The sequence below is a fragment of the Molothrus ater genome, chromosome 4, assembly GCF_012460135.2.
Source record: "Molothrus ater isolate BHLD 08-10-18 breed brown headed cowbird chromosome 4, BPBGC_Mater_1.1, whole genome shotgun sequence".
NCBI lineage: Eukaryota > Metazoa > Chordata > Aves > Passeriformes > Icteridae > Molothrus > Molothrus ater.
This window is the reverse complement of record NC_050481.2, coordinates 48636512-48656655: the sequence shown is the minus strand read 5'-3', so window position 1 is coordinate 48656655 and position 20144 is coordinate 48636512. Positions and strand designations below refer to the sequence as shown.

The following is a 20144-nucleotide window of genomic DNA, read 5'->3' as shown; positions in this document are numbered from 1 at the left end:
CACTTTCAGAATCTATATGTTTTTCTTTTATATCCAGTTTTGTTATTTCTATAGTCATATCTGTTAAATACCCATGAAAAATATTTTTCATTTATGCAATTTTTTAAATTTGCTTTTCTGATTTGGTGGTACTGATTATACATACAGAAATCAAAACAGGAAAAAAGGGTCAGAGAGGAAAAAAAAATAGAATAGATTAGTTAAAAGGAAAAAACCCCACAAATATAGTGCTTGTGGACTGTATTTAGGAGTTGGTCAGAAGTCTAATGTCTTGATAGATGGTTCTGAGTGCACAGTTTTATTGCTGGTACACAGCACACTTTGTTCCTTTTGTTTGACTAAATTTGCTAACTTTGGAAATTAGCGACATGGGCATTCAAACTGTTGGACAAGTGGTCAGACTCTGATATACATATTCATACCCCAGCAGTAAATGATGTCAGGAAGTTTCAGATGCAGGAAAATTGCATTCTTTCGTTCAGCACAGCTTTAATGTAAGTTTCATAAGTACGTTCGAGCTAGAGTGCCTCTTAGATAGCACACAGGGGAGACATCATTTACAGAAATGTTTCTTTGCTTGAACCAGAAGTCCAAATCTGCTCAGTTCATTTAAAATGTTTTTTTCCTCTAGAATAAATGAATAAGCAGTTCCTTTTGTGGTTTTTGCTTGGTGATTTGCTATTATTCTTCTAGCAGAAAAAGGATTGGATTCTTATACGAACAGATGTGTTCCTGCTCCCTAGCCCCACACCCATTCTCTCTCTTGGAAAATAGAGGTGACGGGCCTGGTGTTTGACTAAGAGGGGCTATAAATCTTCTGGGAATATGCTGTTATATCTTTGCACATAAGAATTATTGAGGAGGGGAAACAGGTTAAAAAGCAAGAAGTCTTTGTAATAAATCATACGCTGTACTTGCTTTTTAACCCTTAGAAGCACAGGGCTGCTTTAATAAATTGCCAGTGCAGAGACCCTTCGTGGCGGCCGGGAGTGAGGGGCGCGATCGGGTGTGTGGGACGGGAGCTGCCCGCACTCCGCTCCGCGCGTTTCTCGCAGCGGCCGGGCACAGCCTGCCCAGAAGAAGGGCCCCGGAAAGCAAACGCTGGTCAGGCTGCAGCCTCCCTCCCTCTCTCCGTCCCTCGGTCCGCGCCCGGCCTCGTCCGACCGACAGGTACCAAGCGGGACCGGCCGAGCCGCAGGGGCCGGGCAGCGAGCGGCGGGGGCGATGCGGCGGGGGCGCGGGAGGCGGCGGGGCCGGGGGCGGCAGGGGAGCGGCGGGGGCGAGCCGTGTGAGTGTGAGTGTGAGTGTGAGTGTGATTGTGAGTGCGAGCCGTGTGAGTGTGAGTGTGTGTGTGTGTGTGTGTGTGTGTGTGTGTGTGAGTGTGTGTGCGAGTGTGTGCGCGCGAGTGTGTGTGTGAGTGTGTGTGTGTGCGTGAGAGTGTGTGTGTGAGCGTGTGTGTGAGTGTGTGTGTGAGTGTTTGTGTGAGTGTGAGTGTGTGTGAGTGTGTGTGTGTGCGTGAGAGTGTGTGTGTGAGTGTGAGTGTGTGTGTGAGTGTGTGTGTGTGTGTGTGTGAGGGTATGTGAGGGTGTGTAAGCGGGGGAGTGTGAGGGTGTCTGAGGGTGGGTGTGTGAGTGTCAGGGGTGTGTGAGGGTATGTGGGGGTGTGTGAGTGCGAGGGTTGTATGAGGGTATGTGAGGGTGCGCGGGTGGGTGTGTGTGAGGGTGTGTGTGAGGGTGTCTGTGTTGTGGGAGCTGCCTCCCAGCCCCCGGACGCGGCGCAGGAGGCCCCGCACGGCACCCGGGGCCGCCCCCTGCGCGCCCCGTCGGGGCGGGCGGGCGGGCGGCGGTGGCGGGGAGATGGCGGGGCGGCGGCGGGCGCTGCCGCGGCTGCTGCTGCGCTGCCTCCTGCTGGGGCTGCTGGGCGGCGGTGGCGGGGGCCAGCCCGGCGGCGGCGAGTACTGCCACGGCTGGGTGGACGGGCAGGGGGGCTACCACGAGGGCTTCCAGTGCCCCGAGGGCTTCGACACGGCGGCCGCCACCATCTGCTGCGGCTCCTGCGCCCTGCGCTACTGCTGCGCCGCCGCCGAGGCTCGCCTGGAGCAGGGCGGCTGCACCAACGACCGGGAACCCTCGGAGCCCGGAGTCACCGCCCGTGAGTGCCCGGCCGCGGGTCCCGAGGCGGGCGGGAGACGGTCCCCGCGGAGCATCCCCCGGGCCGATGCGGGGTGGGCTGGAGGCGGGCGCGGCTCCAGGTGCGCTCAGGTGCGGCTGCGGGGCGGCCCCGCGCCGGGACGGACCGGGAGCCCGGGGGCGCGGGGGCCGCAGCTCCGCGCTCCCGAGGGCACCGGCAGCAGGATCCCTCCTGACCGCATGGTGCACTTGTATTTCAAGTTCACATCGGCAAATTCTGCTGTGTCTGTCTAAACTGCTGCCGGAGGTGTGAGTGGGCCCCGGTGCTCTGCCCGCGCAGCTCACCGTGCTAGCGGCCGTCAGTTTCCCAAACAAAAGAAATCCGGCAGCGCATACAGAGACTGGTTTCCCAAGTCACACGCTCTGCGCTTATCTTCCACCTTAGTAAAGGAAGCGATTTAATAGTATCTGCAGCATTTGAGCTTCACCTGCAGATTCAAGCTGTTACACTGCACAGTCCCGGCTATTTGGGGGACGAGGGAGGGGGAGAGGAGTGAGATTCTTGAGCTATACCTACCAAGAACCAGTGAAGGGGACACGATGTAGACAGCCTTTACCTTTGGTAACTATTAAAACTTTGTAACAGAAATAAATTTTTACTGGAACCTACGGGGTTTAAACTCTGATTTTGTTTCAATGCTAACGGTGCTCTGTCTTCTGAGCAGATTGGTACATTATTGGGACTGAAATAATGTGGGGCTTCATAAACACTGTGGAGTTTATTTCTACACAGAAAACCTGATACTTAAGTGGGCTAATTTGCATGGCTTTTCTTCTTCTTTCTTCTCCCAGAACCAATCTACGTTCCATTCCTCATTGTTGGATCAATATTTATTGCCTTCATTATCGTGGGCTCGCTGGTAGCAGTTTATTGTTGCACATGTTTAAGACCTAAACAGCCGTCACAGCCCATCCGATTTTCTCTGCGGAGCTATCAGACCGAGACTCTTCCCATGATCTTGGCCTCCACAAGCTTCAGGACCCCATCCAGGCAGTCCAGCACCGCGACCAGTTCCAGTTCGACCAGCAGCTCGGTTCGCAGGTTCTCCTTCCCCCGGGCAGAGCCAGGCTGCCTTGTGCCGTCCTCACCTCCACCCTACACATCTGGCTGCTTCCAGACAGCCCACACAGTCCACCTGACCCAGCCATCGGGATTTCTGGTGTCTCCGCCATACTTTGGGTATCCTCTCCAGCCAGAGCCTGCCCTGGTTGGGAAGAGCTGCTCTGATTTTACTCAGAGCTGAAGGAACTCATGAAGAAGTAATGCAACCTTTGCGACCACAGGGGCTGCTGCTGTTGGGTGTCACACTGATGTGCTCTGTGGCTGCAGAAGTCAGAACTGTTCCTGTGGGTGAGTTGCCCTTGAAAAGTGAGGGGTCTCACTTGAGATTGCATTTCCTTAACTTGGATCACACTTACAAAGGAATTGTAAAACACTCCAAACAGTTGCTCTAAAACAGGACTGCTCTGCCTAACTTGTGCAGAATGTGTTCAGAGACAAGTAAAAGAACCATGTTGGGATGAAGGTACTCAGTGTTATAAATGACATTTTACCCTAATGCAGTTAACTTAGTTAACAAACAGTGGCTGCTTTCCACTGATAATAATCGAACTTGTTCTATAAAGCAGCAACAAGCCTGAGAAGTAAGACAGGAGTAATACTTACTAATGAGGATCCTTGAAAACCTCTGTTTACCACTTCCATGAGCAATGAAAGTAAGAGAGGAAGAATTTTTATTAGATAATAAAATGCAGAGGTTTTTTTAAAAATACACATAATCTATCTGAACTTACACTGCATATTTGCATTAGTAAACTTTAATGATGGTAGATAAAACTAGTAGTAATTAGGCTAGTTGAAGATCAGACAGTCTCACATAGCCGAATTATCTGTGAGGAAAGCAGAATGTATTCAGCAATATCACCAATAACTTCTCCACATAAAACTCTGAAAATAGCGGTCTACTAAAGTATTCTTCAGAAGGAAGTATTTATTGTCAGCTTTTTGCTCAGCAAGTGTAAGTTGGACAAACTGATCATGAAGTTCTGTTTGTAAAATTAGCCATGTATAAAATGTAAAGACAAGTTTGTAATTTAAAATGCATTTGCACCATTGACATCACTAATTATTTAGTAGTAACACGCAAAAAAAAACCAACCCAATAAACTGTGTGGTTGAAAAGCTGTGTCATCAGTATGACTCTGTACAGGTAGTGGTTGTTGAATTTGGTTGGTGTAACTCTTTTGTATTTTTTTCCTGTTAAAATAGTTTATTCTGCTTTTTAAAATGATTTACAACTTTACCTGCACCTGTTGTGCAGATTTAATATAATATAAAATTCTGACTATATAGCAGACTAATAGATTCATTTATGTTTTTTACATGCAGCTGCAGTGAAAAAGTGTTGAAAACGACACTGATTAGTTGGGTATTTTGGATTAAACATCCTGCGCTAGGAATAAATTCTGTTTGCCCTTCTACATTCCTTCACCTAAGTAAACCAACAAACCAAATGGAAGAAGAAAAAAAAGCATCTAAACCAAATACATGCAGTAAGCAAATGGAAAATACACAAGTAAAAAATGCAGTCATTAAAGGGCTTCTCTGTATACTTGTTTTTTGTGAAAAACTGAAGTCATTCTGTGCATCAGAATCTACAATATCAGAGGCTGAGCTTTCCTATTTTATCAGCCTCAAACTCCCTGTGTGTAGGATCTGTTGAAGTACATTATAGCTGACCTATCTAACAAGTAGTTTAGAAAAGCTTCATTGATTCTTTCTCAAGAGTTGAATACTTTTTTCATAGCAAATATCTAGTGATCAGCAGTTATGACACAAATTTTTCAAAATAACTTTTAATAAGTTTTTAACCACACAAGTAACATTATAATCCAGCAAACAATACTGCTAGAAATGCAAAAAGACAAGTTCTATACAATGATGTTTTAAGTAATAGGTTCTAGCTTGAATGCTGTAGTCGCTAATTACAACGCAAATCATGAAACACAGATGTGTATATGTTTTGCAAGATACTAAAAATTAGATTTTAAGTATTCAGGAAATGAATCAAAAGTTAAATTCTGGCCTGTAATTTTATTGTAGAAACAATCTTCAAGAAAGAAAAATTTTGCTTGCCTTTGGTAAGATTCCACAGGACTCTTCACTGCGTATTTTGAATGGCTATGGATGGGACTGTTTGTCAAGTAATTGTTTTGAAAAATCATTGAATATTTCAAGATGCATCAGCTGTCTTGTTCAGAAGCATACTGTGAGATGTACTGATCACTCCTGTATACAGCAGAAACAGCAAACCAACTAAACGGTATTTTTTTACAAATTATAGGTAATCTCCAATTAGAAGAAGTCTTTATCTAGTAAACCAAGGCAACACAGACCCATTTTGGAAGCAGAAATTTGATCACTTTTAACTAAAAAGGGGCAATTTATGTACCTTTAAAGAGCAATTAGTCATCAGAGCCACTGACACAGGTGGTGAGTGGCTGAAATTCAGTGTTTTCCTGAAAGAAAGACTACACAGCAAAGTTGAGAGTTTGGCTCAGTCACTGCCCATTACCATTTGGTGCTGTACAGGCCAGGCTGCTTCAGTGTGATGGTCTCAGAGGGCTCTGCAGTCAGTTATTAATGTTTTAACACAGGGACAGATTTTTGCTACACTTGCATGCAGCCTTAAATGTCAATGACAATTCAGCCTAAAGAGAGCTGTGCTGTTTGCCATATAGCAAGAAACTCAGCCTAGCAGAGAGACCCCTCTGAGCCACTTCCTTTCTTCCCCTGATGCTGCATAATGGGTTTGTCCTCATAGAATGGTTGAAGAACTTGACACACAGGAAAAATTTCATTGAAATAGACTTAGATAAGTCTGTAAGTTTACAGAGTGCTAAGTATTTCACAGATCAGGAGCCAGACTGCAACAAATCCTGCAGATGTGGCTCTAAGGGTGGGAAAGATCAGGTGTAGTGAAAATAGCTGTGCTGTGCTACCTGTAAAATAGTTGAGGTGGGGATTATGCACCATCTGCAGATAGACAAAGAAGAAACTATAAATTAAAAAAAAAATCTATTATTGTTCATGTAGTTACAGTAGCAGTGACCCACATAGCTGAAGGGAGAGGAAAGGAGGTGGCCAGAATAAAACCCATGGATAGAAACAATTCTGCCTGTGCCAGTAGTTTCCGACCCAGACGGATTTGGTGTGCAGGCGAGAATGCTGAATTTCCTTCCTAATGGAAAGAGCCTTTTGGCACTAGATACTCCTATGATTTATAGGAACAGGAAATTTTCCTAAAACTTGCAGACAGAACAGAAAGGACATTGTGATAGCACTTTAATGACTAATGAAACGGTTTGAAGGGCTGGATGTATGCTTGAACTGAAAGCGTTTCTTACTATCAGAAGTAACATTTACAGGCAGTACTTGCTTTACTGCCATGTTAACAAAGTAGATTTAACTATTTCTCTTGGAATTCTGAATTTAGTTCATACTCCTTTTTACTAGCACTACAAGAATTTAAAATCAAAACGAAAGAATATTCACACTCATTAAATTGAATACTGTCATTCACATACGATGCTACAAAGGCTTTGATTGCCATTAACTGGTAATGACTTAGATGAAACCCAAGCCTTCTGTGGATAATGAGCAACACTGGCCACTTGTTCTGTGTTTCCACAATTTGGGATTCTGAAGTGTGTATCTCCAAAATGCATCAAGACTTTCCAGTGCTAGGAAAAACATTACAAGTACTTGCAAGAATGTCTGAAGGATGCTGTTTGAAACTAGGTAAGCAGTACAGTATGTGGCTATGTAAACTCACGGATTATTGGTAATACTAATCCCACTGGAATAAAAAAACCTGACAATTTCAAAGGTATTTTGTCATTAATGCTCAGTTGCAGCTTGACATAAGGACATTAAGGAACATTAAGGAGCATTAAGGAGTTGAAGCTGGTTTTCAGTGCTGTTTTGCTTCCTATTGCAATGTACTGTCTGGACTTGAACTCCTCTGAACGATGAGTCTGCTTTTGAGGGAGCCACTCATATCACATAAAGTTTTTGACTCACAGTGACACCAAAGCTATAATTCCATGCTATCCTCTTTTCATTAGCAAAGGCAGACAAGGAAATGCCTTTCTGTTCTTTTATTCTTTCCATCTATGGCTTGTGCAAATTCAGGAGGCTATAGTGTGAATCAGGTTAGTGAAATGATTTTATCTTAAAAATAATGTTTGCTGTAAGAAAGAAGGGAAAGGATTTGAGAGGAAGCCTGGATCATTATAAACTGCATTACAAAATTAATAATTTCAATGGCCTCATGACTGCCAGTATAAGAGAGATGTAAAATATTATCAGGTGGAATATCCTTATACTAGCTCTGCTACTAGAGGCTGGATCTTGTGAAACTAGCACATTATCAAACCTGTTTGGACAGAATACAAAATAAATTCATTGTCTAGTGTACATATAAAAATGAGTCACCCAGCTACTACCAAAACTCAGTTAAGGTCGTAAAATACTGATTTTTTTCAGTGGTGGGCTCTGTTAGAGGGAAGAAATACCAGCTACTATCAAAGCCAAAGGATACAGTATTTACCATTGTTGTCTGAAAAGGGAGGTGACGTTTCCTTATTCCTACTTTAACCATTCTTGTGATACATACTTCTCTTTCAAAATAGGGTATCAGCACCAGAGTATGTTAAGGCTTGGCTGGAAGCCACCAAATTGCAGATTCCTGTGCTCCTTAAATTTTTTTGAACTTTTCTAGACTTCAAGACTTCACATGAGAACTGAAAAAGATATCTCCAAAAAAGTGTTAAAAAAAAAACCCAACCCCAACAAACCTTAAACCAATTTTCTACTTTTTCAGTACACCTTAAAAAATGCAAGAACTTGATAATATTTGTGAAGTAATATTTCTGGTATGTCTAATTTTAAAGTATTCAAACCCAAGAATGATGAGATATGTTTTCCTCTGAAAGCAATCCCTAACATTTCCAACCAATAAAGTCAATAAAGCTTCTTAGTTTAATGGCAAAGTTTATTCATTTTTTAACAATTAAATGACAAAACATTTAAAATTTGCAGTTCAAAACATGCACATTCACCAAATGCCAAATGACATTTAACACTGCATAGAACTGAATGTGTTACTAAAAGAACTATTTAAAAAACACAGTGCATTTAACATCCAGTTAAAACTAAACCTGAGAAACTACCAAAAACACCGAGTCAAAAAATCTTCATTCATGCAGCTTCACAATTTCCACAACAGTTTCAGCAGTAATGGCTTAGTGGAGCTGTAAAACCTCACTTCATCTTGAATGCAAATTTTGCTGTTTCAGACTGACCGCTTTCTGCAGCGGTTAATACAATCAAACTCCGAAAATCGTTATGAAAAATTATGTTGAAGTAGAAAAACAATATTAACGCATTTATGGCTTCTATGCTACATTAAAAAAACACCATAAAATATGACTTAAAAAAAACCCCAACAAAACAAACTTGTTCTGGTCACAGCTTTGCAATTACAAATCACACTCTACATGGAAATACTTTTATTTCAGTATCAACCCTCAAAAGTGCCCAACTTTGCACATCATTGCTCAGATGAGTAGTCCTTACACTCACAAGCAGTCCAGTTGAACCCTATAAGAGCAGTGGTTTGCATAAGCAGGAACCAGGTTTGGAATGCTAAAATATTCCTTTGTTTAATAAAGATCTATTGGTTAACAGCGAGGAAACTGGGGGAGCGAGGGCAGAGAGGGGAAGGAGAAACTTATTTGTGGAGTTTTGTAACCAGTGAAAACATCCAGTACCAAGGAAGCTGAACTGACAAACTCATTTGCTTACACAGCACTAGCTTCTCAATATATTATGAGCAGACTTTTAACGAAGGCATTAAAAAACAGGGATCAACAACCACCATGCATCGCCTCAGAACACTTAGAAATAGTGCCTCATGCAGACAGAATGATAAATTCATCAGAACTACAACTGGTTTTACACAATACACAAGAAAAAAAGGGAAAAACTTTTCTCCTTAAATTTAACACATATTCCAAATTACTCATCATTCAAGATGGGTTCAAATGTCATGATACACATCTTAAGACACTTAATGCTCATCTTTGTAACAAGGTGAATTTTATGGATGCATGTGGACATATAAGAATCTTCAGCTATCTCTTAGTGTTTCAAAATATTTTATTTATCATTTTATACAAATAGAATGATGACTAAGTATAAATCTGTTGAAACTGCTTTGCAAAAATATGTGTAAAATTAGGAAATGGCAAGAAAAAATTCCAGATACAAATTGTCAATAGGTTTGTTAAAATTTGTTTCCAGTTACTCTTTTGAATAATTTCTATATATATGTATGTATATATTTAAAAATAATCAAGGAAAAGTATTTATATAAGATACCCGATTTTTTAGTGGCACAGGTTCATCTTTTAGATGGAAATTTTTGATACTAACTTGCAGTGCCCATGAAAGAGATGGAAAAGTCCACGTGAACTCTCTATTTAATACACTTTTGAATTTTGGAACAGTAAGAACAGAGGCATTGTTATGAGCATTTCCACCTCAACTGTTCTTTTTTCCTTTAAACAAACATCAGCAGAATCCCCTTATTTTAACAAAGGTATGACATACTAACAGGATGGAACTAGGTTATATTACTGTGTACTTAACATGAAAATAAAGTACATATTGTATACTTGGCCTGATTTAAAAATGGGCACACATAGAGAAGATAATCTTGTATTTTAAAATGGAATTGTATGAGCAATCAAAACCCACTGTTTTTGCCACATTTGTCTTTTTTGCTATTTTTAAGAAGTGGTATCTTTCAACCACTAATTATCAGAAAAAGTACAAGACAGGGGAAAAATTCATCAGAAGTAGTAAAAAAATGCACTTTGTGAAATATTCCTCAAATTCTGAAAAAATGAAAGCATGAAATGCTGTGATAAGATTATCTTACAAACCTTTAAATTAGTCTGAATTTAAGATCTTAGAGTTGTTTCAGTGATTTTCTTCCCTTTTAAGGTAGTTAATTTGGGATGTACTGTGTGTTGTTTTCTTCAAACTGTATTACAGTGGTAAAACAGAATTTTATTTCATAGGAAGAATAAGAGATCATGTAAATATCTCACTGCATGTATTTCACAGTGTATTCTAATCTGTATCTGCATAATTAGCAATTCAACCAATTAGAACAGAAAAAAAATTGCCCATTATGACACTATGTATAGATTAATTTTATATGAATTAAGTACACAGAAAGATTAAAAAGGAGCAACAGTGTCATGGTTAATTTCAGAAATGTTTTGAAGGTGGTCATTGTCCCTTGGATGACAGCAAATAGGGATCCCCGTTTTAGGAAAGGGGCATGCCCTTGAATTTTTTCTTGCCTTAGGTCAAGTGATTTGGCCCTCCCATATTGATGCATCTATTTATCTATGCCTGCAATGGCTTTTCTGAAGGCAGTTCTTGTCTGCATGAATGACTGGCAGTACTGTTTCTAGTTCCCTTTCTCCTTGTGCCTGCTGTTTAGAGATCACTCCAGGCTAGTGAGAGGAAGACACTGCATAGCAGGCACATGAAATGCAGACTGCCTTGCAACTGATACACCTTCCTAAATATGTACTTTCATATAGTGCCTTCTGCTGGGCTTTCTCTGTGTATTTTTAAGTTTCTCTCAGAATGGAGGATAAGAAACTTGGATAGTGAGATTAATTACATGTTAAACATTTAGCTAGATGAAAGGCAAGGAGGTAAAGTCACCTTTCATAATGACAAATGAAGGAGGGCAGAGAAAAGATGGGACTGGATGACTGGTTATGATTTGGAGAGCAAAGAGTAAAATACTTAATTGAACAGATCACTAGGGATATTGTTGTTCTGCTTTTCCATCCCGTTGATCTCCATTGAAAGGAAAAAAGAGATAATTCCTATGCAATTCACAAAAATTTACTAAACAGTATACCAACTGCTACTATAGAAAATTGTATTTTTAATGTAATTGTGGTGACCTTTAAACCCAGAATTAAACATGGACTAAAGAGAGGCAAGAATTAGCTAAATTTTAAAGTTCAAGTAGCCTTTCTTAGTTTGAAACCTGACGGTTGTTGGATGGTAAGTTGAGAAATACCAAGTATAACTAGTTAAAGCATGTATCACAATGTTCTCATTTAATACTGCCTCTTTTTTTTTCCCTCATACCAGGTGTGTATCTTTTCCTGCAGTCACTTCCTCTCCATTTTAATTAAAGGTGAGAGTATATAAGTATTCTACATGACAAATAAGTTGTAAAGAGACTGCTGCAATGTATTTCACACCTTTATAGGAAGTGACTTTAGTGCAAATAAACCAGTACATACCACAGACTAGCGAAGGGCATGCTTTGCTCTGTATTTCAATGTATGCATTTCAAATAATCCTAGTATAAAAATGTGGAAAATTTGATTAATTTTAAAAAATAAGTTTAAACAAACTTTCTTTTGAACCTACAATATAAGCAGATACAACTAAGCATCACAAAAATAATTAAGTTTGCTAAAGGGAAGTAAGGCAGAGCAATTCTTAAAAATTGAATAAAGTATTACGTGTACTCCATTATACAAGTTGGCAGCCATATTCAACATACACAATACTAAATGAAAATACGGGGAAAGCTTGTATAAGGCCAAAGGTGCAAAGACTTGCAGTTTTGAAAGCAAATGCCAAAAAGGCCACTCAAATTAGACTCACTATACCTTCTCCTCAAGTTTGGAGACTCAAGCATGCAGTTCTGAGATCAGGACTGGAGATAGTTTCCTTTCAAATTGTTTCTAACAGAAAACATTTATGGAACTTCTTTGGCAAATGTTTTTAGATTAGTTTGACACAAACATCTATGAGCATCTTGACTCAAAATCTTTCTTAAAGAAGGTGAATTAACACCATTAAGATACTGGTTTTTTTTCAGCACTTGTTGAAATCAAAGGCTTGTTATCAAATATATTTAAATATATTAACACTTAAAAACCTTCACAGATGCTAGTTGATCTGTCAATGTAAAGTACATTTAGCAATCTGACCACTGCCTTTCCAGTGTATGACCAGTATTGATCCAAATTCATTGTAAAATAAGCAAGCTGGCAAGATACAAGGTAAATTCCAATCTGTTTACAAAGGCTAAGCAAATACTCGTTAAAAATTTAGAGATGGTGTGTTACAGTATAGTTGCACAGTGCTTATGTCTACTGAATACATAAATCCAAACTTTATGGAACAAGACCATCATAGATCTTTGAGTGTCTGATAACTGGACCATGGTCACAGCTCCCAGCAAAGATCTAGTAGCCTGTCTCACAAAAGTAACAACTAAGGCCTAGATGTCCAGCTGTGTTCCTTCACCACTCCTCAGGCCTTTGCTTTGTGGTATCATAAGCTCTTATGACTTCAGACTGGGAAACAATCCCATTTTCATCTTGAGAGAAGGCGTAGCCATCTGCAGATATAAAGTGAAATAGAAACAAATTAAGTTCCATAATTTTAATTTTTTTAAAACTTTAATAAAAGCAACTTAAAGGTGAACAGAAGGGAATAAACCTATTTTCAACAGTAACTAAAATACTGTGCCATTTCTTACAGAATTTTGCAGTTATAAAACAGCAGAAAGAGCTCTGCACAGTACCTTAGGCATGAAGGGCAACTTAACCACAAAGAATATGGTCTAATGGGTTTAGGATACTGCACTTTTGCTATAAATAAATGCAGTGAAAGGCAGATTTTTACTGCTGTTATTAATGGATATTACTTTCTGTCAGTGAACACTTACGAAGCAAGTTTTGTTGCAAAGAGTCAGAGCGATACAAGTTCACGTGGTTCTTCTTAAAAACATTCTTCAGTAGTTGGGCTCTTTCAGTTAAGCTAGAGAGAAAGTAGACACATGAAAAATATTTACTTACTAATTACCCTATCCCTTTATGTTTGAGTCTGCTCAATGGGAATTAATTGTTAAATGAGAAATGTCCACCCTCCTTTTTCTTTCTATATTGTGCCTAATGAATTATTAAGATGATGATTAAAAGCTTGCACGAGGACAGATTATTAAGTTCTGACCCCTGGTAATGATTTTACTTGTTACAGTGCAGGCAAAATATCTTTTTGAAACACTGCTGTGTGCTGACAACACAAATAAATGAATAATACTGTGAACCTTTGAGTGTGACTCCTTTAGAAACACACAATGTAAAAGGAAGGCACCGTCTTCCTTAATGTAGCACAGCTTGAATAGCGCCCGGCTGAATTAGTCTTTTTTATCCTACATAGAAAGTGTTCCCAGCCTCTATTGACACAGTACCCCAAAGGGATGGGAAATGAGTGGAAGGAAAGCCACGTTCATGGTTATCAGCTGTGTGTACAGAAACATTATTTCCATGAAAATTTTTCTAGAAAGGAGCTTCTCCCAGGAAACTCTAGGTGTTTTTCTGGAGATCATACCCAAAAAACAGACTACTATTGCTGCTAAGGTTGGCCACCTCAGCCCATCTCCTTCCTTCCCAGCACTACTGAGTTTGTTGTGTTGTTGTGTGTGCACACTTGGGTACCTTTAGTGTGACTCAAGGTACTCCCCATTTCAGCCCAAGTGGAAAACAGAAGCATTAAACATTTTTTAAATTGAGACTCAGGAGTCAGCCAAATGCTGCAAACTGTAGTGAAATAAGTAGCAAAAGGTATTGGGTTTCCTTTCTGTCTTTCTTGCACTAAAGTTCTCTCTAATAGGAACATACATTACTAAATAAATACCAGGTACATGAACCATAGCTAAGAAAAATTTCAAAATCTGACAGTTTTAATAACATATTAAATATGTGCGAGGGACTATATTAAAAAAACCCAAAAAACTCTTCTGTTCTCTTGATCTGATATTCACTGTGAATTACAGCCTGTGTTTCAAGAAATACCAACCTATCACTTAAACACTTCAAATGCTGAAAAATGCAGCCCCCTCTCAATGTAAACCGGTCTAAAATTAGTTCAATTAAAAAAGAGATGTATCTTATGTATAATGTGAGTACACAGTGATTGGATATTGCTACAGTTTTGCTAGATTAGCAAAGATGTCTCTTGTGCAATGATGTAGTAAGAAAAACAGATTTCACACGCCTCATGTTACCAAGTTTTGATTACTACAATCACTTTTTAATATTATTGTCAATTAGCTCAACAGACTTAACTTCCCAGGCTATCAACCAGACTAAGTGGTGCAAGGAAGGGAACTAGACTGCTTTCCTTACTAGATTACCATTCAAGCCACTAAATTAGAAATGTTCATTCTTCCTTAAGTGACTCTACATTTATATATGAAGCTGAATCACTGTTTAGAGCTGGAGAGACTAATGGTTTATCTCATCTTTCTGTTCCCCTCTAGTCTGGTGGTTAAAGCATATGGTGAAAGCTTGGCTTTTCTAAGTTGGAAAAGGAAAATAAACCTACTATTTCCACACCCACAGAGGAATGCTAACTGGAAAATCTACAGGGTAAGGTGATAGGCAGGGAAAACTGCTTCTGTGGCCATGTTTTGAATGAAAAGATGTAATGAGACTCCCTTGTGAGAAAAAAAATTAGGTACCAATTCCAGGAAGGTAGGAGGCATCTGCTGACTGAATCAAGAAAGGAGAGGCTGAAGTACTGAAACACATCTTACTCTCAGTGCTTTCCTAAGCTAAGTCTCTGGGGATTTTTTTCATTCTGCTTGCTCCTCTACACTGTGTAGGAGCTTTCTTTTTTAGTTCAGAGCTGTAAACTGTTTAAGTGACAGCATTAATAAAAAATTAGGGACTGAAATCTAAACTGTAAGAATACAGAGACTGAATAAATAAATCAGTATTTTCATGTAAACCTGGAAGCCAAGGAGGTGGAAGACTATGGATACACTTAGTTACCCTTAGTTATCAGCTGCATCTCCTTTGCAATACATCTGTGAAATCCTTATTTATGTGAGTTGAAATCAGAAAATTCCTACGAAATGTTTGCCATAAATAAAAACTTAAAAATTAAATAAAAAATGTTTTATTTAAAACATTAGCATGTCTATTGTACCATTCTTGGTACCATCATTCCTTGCTTGTATTTCCGAATGGAATGTTCAGATTGAACCACAGAATCGCTAGGCTGGAAGAGACCTTCAAGAACATTGAGTCCACCCCATGCCTGAACACCTCAACTAAACCATGGCACCAAGTGCCACATCCAGTCTTTGTTCAAACACATCCAGGGATGGTAACTCCACCACCTCCCCAGGCAGACCATTCCAGTACTTGATCACCCTTTGTATAAAAAACATTTTCCTAACATCCAACCTATATTTCCCTTGGTGCAGCTTGAGACTGGTTCAGTCAGTTGTTGCCTGGAGAAAGAGACCAACCCCCAGCTGACTACAGCCAACTTTCAGGAAGTTGTAGAGAGTGATAAGGTCACCCCTGAGTCTCCTTTTCTCCAGGCTGAACATCCCTAGCTCCCTCAGTCGTTCCTCACAGGGTTTGTGTTCCAGGCCCCTCTCCAGCCTCGTTGCCTTCTCTGGATGCGCTCAAGCATCTAAACGTCCTTCCCAAACTGAGGGGCCCAGAACTGGACACAGCACTCGAGGTGTGGCCTCGCCAGTGCAGAGGGCAGGGGCAGAATGACCTCCCTGCTCCTGCTGGCCACACTGTTCCTGATCCAGGCCAGGATGCCCTTGGCCTTCTTGGCCACCAGGGCACACTGCTGGCTCATGTTCAGCCAACTGTCAACCAGCAGCACCCCCAGGTCCCTTTCTGCCTGGGCACTGTCCAGCCACACCATCCAGCCTAGAGTGCTGCAGGGGGTTATTGTGGCCAAAATGCAGGACTGGGCACTTGGACTTATTAAACGTCATCTTATTGGACTCTGCCCACGCATCCAACCATTCCAGGTCTCTCTGCAGAGCCCTCCTACCTTCCAACAGATCAACACACGCTCCCAGCTTAGTGTCATCTGCAGATTTAGTGTCATCTGCAGATTTACTAATGAAAGACTCAACACCCTCATCCATGTCATCAATAAAGACATTGAACAGAACTGGCCCCAGCACAGACTCCCGAGGGACACCACTGGTGACTGGCCCCAGCTGGATGCGGCACCATTCCCCACCACTCTCTGGGTCAGGCCATCCAGCCAGTTCCTAACCCAACAAAGAGTGCTCCTGTCCAAGCCATGGGCTGCCAGCTTTTCCAGGAGTGTGCTGTGGGAGACAGTGCCAAAGGCCTTGCTGAAATCCAGGTACACAACATCCACAGCCTTTCCTGCATCCACCACGTGGGTCACCAGGTCATAAAAGGGGACCAGGCAGGTCAAACACGACCTACACCTCCTAAACCCCTGCTGACTGGGTCTGATACCCTGGCCCTCCTGTAAGTGCTGTGTGATGATACTCAATATAAACTGTTCCATAAACCTCCATACCAGGTACTGAGGTCAGGCTGTAATTGGCCTTTAATTACCAGGATCCTCCTTCCCACCCTTTTTGTGAATGGGTGTCACATTGGCCAGCATCCAGTCATCTGGAACTTCCCCAGCGAGCCAGGACTGCTGGTAAATGATAGAGAGTGTCTTCCCAAGCTCATCTGCCAGCTCCCTCATCACCCTGGGATGGATCCCATCTGAGCCCATAGAGTTATGAACATCCAAGTGGCTCAGCAGTTCTCTGACTGCCTCCTCCTGGATAACAGGGGAACCATTCTGCTCCCTGACACCATCAACCAACCCAAGAGGACAGTTGTCCTGAGGACAAGCCATCTTCCCACTAAAGACTGAGGCAAAGAAGGCATCAGGGACTTCTGCCTTCTCCTCATCTGCAGTTACTGAGTTCCCTCCCTCATCCAATAGAGAACAAAGGTTCTTACCTTACACTTCCTTTCGCCATTAATACATTTATGAAAACATTTTTTATTCTCCTTTACAAAAGTTGCCAAATTAAGTTTGAACTGAGCTTTGGCCTCCCTAATTTTTTCTTCCATCCTCTAGCAATCCCCTGAAATACTTCATGAGAGACCTGATCCTCCTTCCAAAGATGATACATCCTCTTTTTATTCCTAAGTTCCTTCACAACCTCGTTGCCCATCCAGGCTGGATGTCTGCCTTGTCGACTCATCTTTTGGCACACAGGGACAGTCTGTTCGTGTGCCCTCAAGATCTCTGTTTTGAAGCATGCTCACCTTTCCTGGAGTCTTTGCTTCCAAGGGCTGCTTTCCAAGTAACTCTCTTAACAAGTCTCCTAAATAGGCCAAAGTCTGCCCTCTGGAAGTCCAATGTGAAAGTCTTATTGATGTTCCTCCTCATTTCACCACATTTCATTGCTTAAATGCTAGGCAGTGAAAAGACTACCTTAAACTTTTACAAGAACATGAAGTAGGCACATGTCTTAGTTAATGTATAATGAAGTTTCCACTGCACAGATCTGATTGCTGGTAGAGAAAACACAAAATACATAGAAAATACACTTGAGAAAAGTGATTTCAGCTATTCAAGTATTAAATTCTGTTCCTTTTCTAGACTTGAAATTTTGTGGGCTCTCTATTATAAATCACCCTGTTGCCATTCAAAAGCATATCTAAATATCTACATATGAAGCCAATAAAACATGGTTTTATAATTAACCAATGTTAGATCACAGGAACTAAATGCCTGTATTCATTATGTGTAGCTATATGGACAAGCAGAATATTAACTAATTTTGAACATGAGATGTATACCTTTACAGGCAATTAAACACAGTTATAGAAAAAATTATTGTATTATGAATTCCTGTAACCCTCACAGTAAAGAATTTCTTCCTAGTATCTAAACTAAACCTAACCTCTTTCAGTCCTATCTCTACATACCCTTATAAAATCTCCTGGCTTTCTTGTAGGTCCCCTTCTCAGTAAACATTCAGATACACACTGATTACAATAGCTATCCAATACAAGAATCCTGACCTGTTATCTGTGGAAGCTGAGACTTCTATTTTGAGTTGTAGTATTTCTAAGATGGGAGTGGACAGAGAAGAAAAGTTTCTGAGTTATCTTTCTCACTGTTTCCCAGTTATCTTTTAATCATGCAGTGATTTATATATTCTTAGGTTTTTTTGGCATTTAATGAGAACAAATCCCTTTTTCTGTTATAACAGAAAAAGGTACTCCCACAGATATGCACACACTAGAATAAGAAAGTCTCATGTACATATCTTAAACAGATGGAGAGGACATTCCTCACCCATTTAACTACTTACTCTGTACTGGTAATTAATTAATCTGAGCTTCTGCAATTTAGGAGACTCAAGAGTATTTAAAAAATTTGAATCAAATTTTTGTAGATGCAAGTAAGTCAGTTCATCAGACCATTTCTTTAACAATGAATAGTTTCTCCATAAAAGGTAAAATTTTGGCTCTATCACCTGAATTTTAATACATTAAAAAAATAATGGAGGGGATAAAATCTTGAGAGATAGTGTATTGTGTAACATCCAGTGATTTGCATATAAGGTGAATGCTTGTATCCTTTAGAAATACTGGTTTAAAAGTAACTTTGTGGAGAAGAATTAGATCTAAGAAAGATATTCTGGCAGGTAACTAAACAGCTGTCATGGAGCCCTCATAACTATTTAACTGTGGGATAAAAAGATAATTACAAAAGCAGTGGTGAAAACACCAAGTTCATTTTACCTATATAAGAAGGGCTTTGGAACACATGTTGTGTGTAGAATGAGGGAAAAGCATCCTGCCTAGATAACTGAAGTTAAAGCAGCTGAATTGAGAATACAAGGGAAGTTTTGGGAATGCAAGTACGAAATACTGAAAAGGTAGGTTACCTTACTTTTTTCTATACCCACAAGATGTTCCCCTTTTAGCACCATCCAGTAGTAATGTTTGCTTTCTTTTCTGCAACTCATACTTCTACAGATTTTGCTCTTTGCAAAAGAGGACAGAGCATACATTGCTTCAAATCTCAGCACACTGATAGTTGAGTGGGTTAATTTGGAGGAAGATATTTCCCTCAATCTGCTTGAATGACCACTGCCACTGGAGAAAAGCATCTGAAGCAATCAATTTACATCACCTTTAAAAGCAAGAGAACTTACTCTTGCAAGCAATGGTTAGGTCTTGCAGTGATGAAGGAAAAGTAAGCTCGAAGGAGGAATTGCCACCAACTAGGGGATTCTACAGTACTTCCAGTGTGAAGCTGCTGCTACAAAAACAGCATATAGAGCCCAAAAGCATGCAGGTGTGTCCTCTTCTGTAACCCACCACACCAGACTAGGTGTTCCATGGCTGGCAGAATGAGCTTCCATAACCCCACTTCCTTGTTACCAGGAAAGATGAACCCAACTAGAGACAAAACATTCTTGTGAAAGCGCTCGCACAAGCTGGATACTGCCCCATTAAAAATGATGGTTATCACCTTGGTATCTGATGTAACTTGATCTCAACCTGGTAAATCCTAGTAAACTGATTCCCGCTGAATTGGAAGAGGGATACAATAAGATTGCTAAAGTATCTTTATGAACAAAAGGTACCTTCTGAAAATTGAACCTATAGTAAAAGAAGTGGCTGTGCATAGCTTGGTACGTAAAAAGCCTTCTTGGCTATGCTTTTTGCCATGAAGATACTAAAAGAACAGCAGTCCAAATAAAAGAAAGAACAGGAAAATCAAGTATCAGCAGTTTTGGCTTTTTTTTAGACTTCACAAAACTCACGAAAATGAAGACAAGAAAAGAAGGGTCTAGCTCAGCCAGATGGCACTAATGAATTGGAAGGGGGGGAGAGGGGGATTTTGTCATCTCATACATTCAGCGAGTGCTTGCCACAAGTTCAGCTTGGGGTTAAAAAGTCTGAAATATTTTAGTAAGTGCACACCTTTATGCTGAGTTTACATTTAGAAAATGT

At 40.5% G+C, this 20144-nt stretch overlaps 2 protein-coding genes across 4 annotated transcripts in view; one reads left to right on the top strand and one right to left on the bottom strand.

The window, feature by feature from the left end:
- Positions 1-1856: 1856 nt before the first annotated feature.
- SHISA3 (shisa family member 3) lies at positions 1857-7077 on the top strand. Its single transcript, XM_036382703.1, has 2 exons — positions 1857-2151; positions 2982-7077. Exons 1-2 carry the CDS (start codon positions 1857-1859, stop codon positions 3431-3433), a joined length of 747 nt encoding a protein of 248 aa, XP_036238596.1. The 3' UTR covers positions 3434-7077.
- Positions 7078-8224: 1147 nt separating this feature from the next.
- Positions 8225-20144, bottom strand: part of ATP8A1 (ATPase phospholipid transporting 8A1) — a 101182-nt gene continuing 89262 nt past the window's right edge. For all 3 annotated transcript variants that reach the window (XM_036381478.2, XM_054514509.1, XM_036381477.2), the window contains 2 exons: positions 13037-13128; positions 8225-12706 (listed from right to left, as the gene is read on the bottom strand). In XM_036381478.2, the coding sequence (XP_036237371.1) occupies positions 12609-12706; positions 13037-13128 (190 nt within the window). In that variant the 3' untranslated portion in view covers positions 8225-12608. The remainder of the gene's footprint in view (positions 12707-13036; positions 13129-20144) is intronic.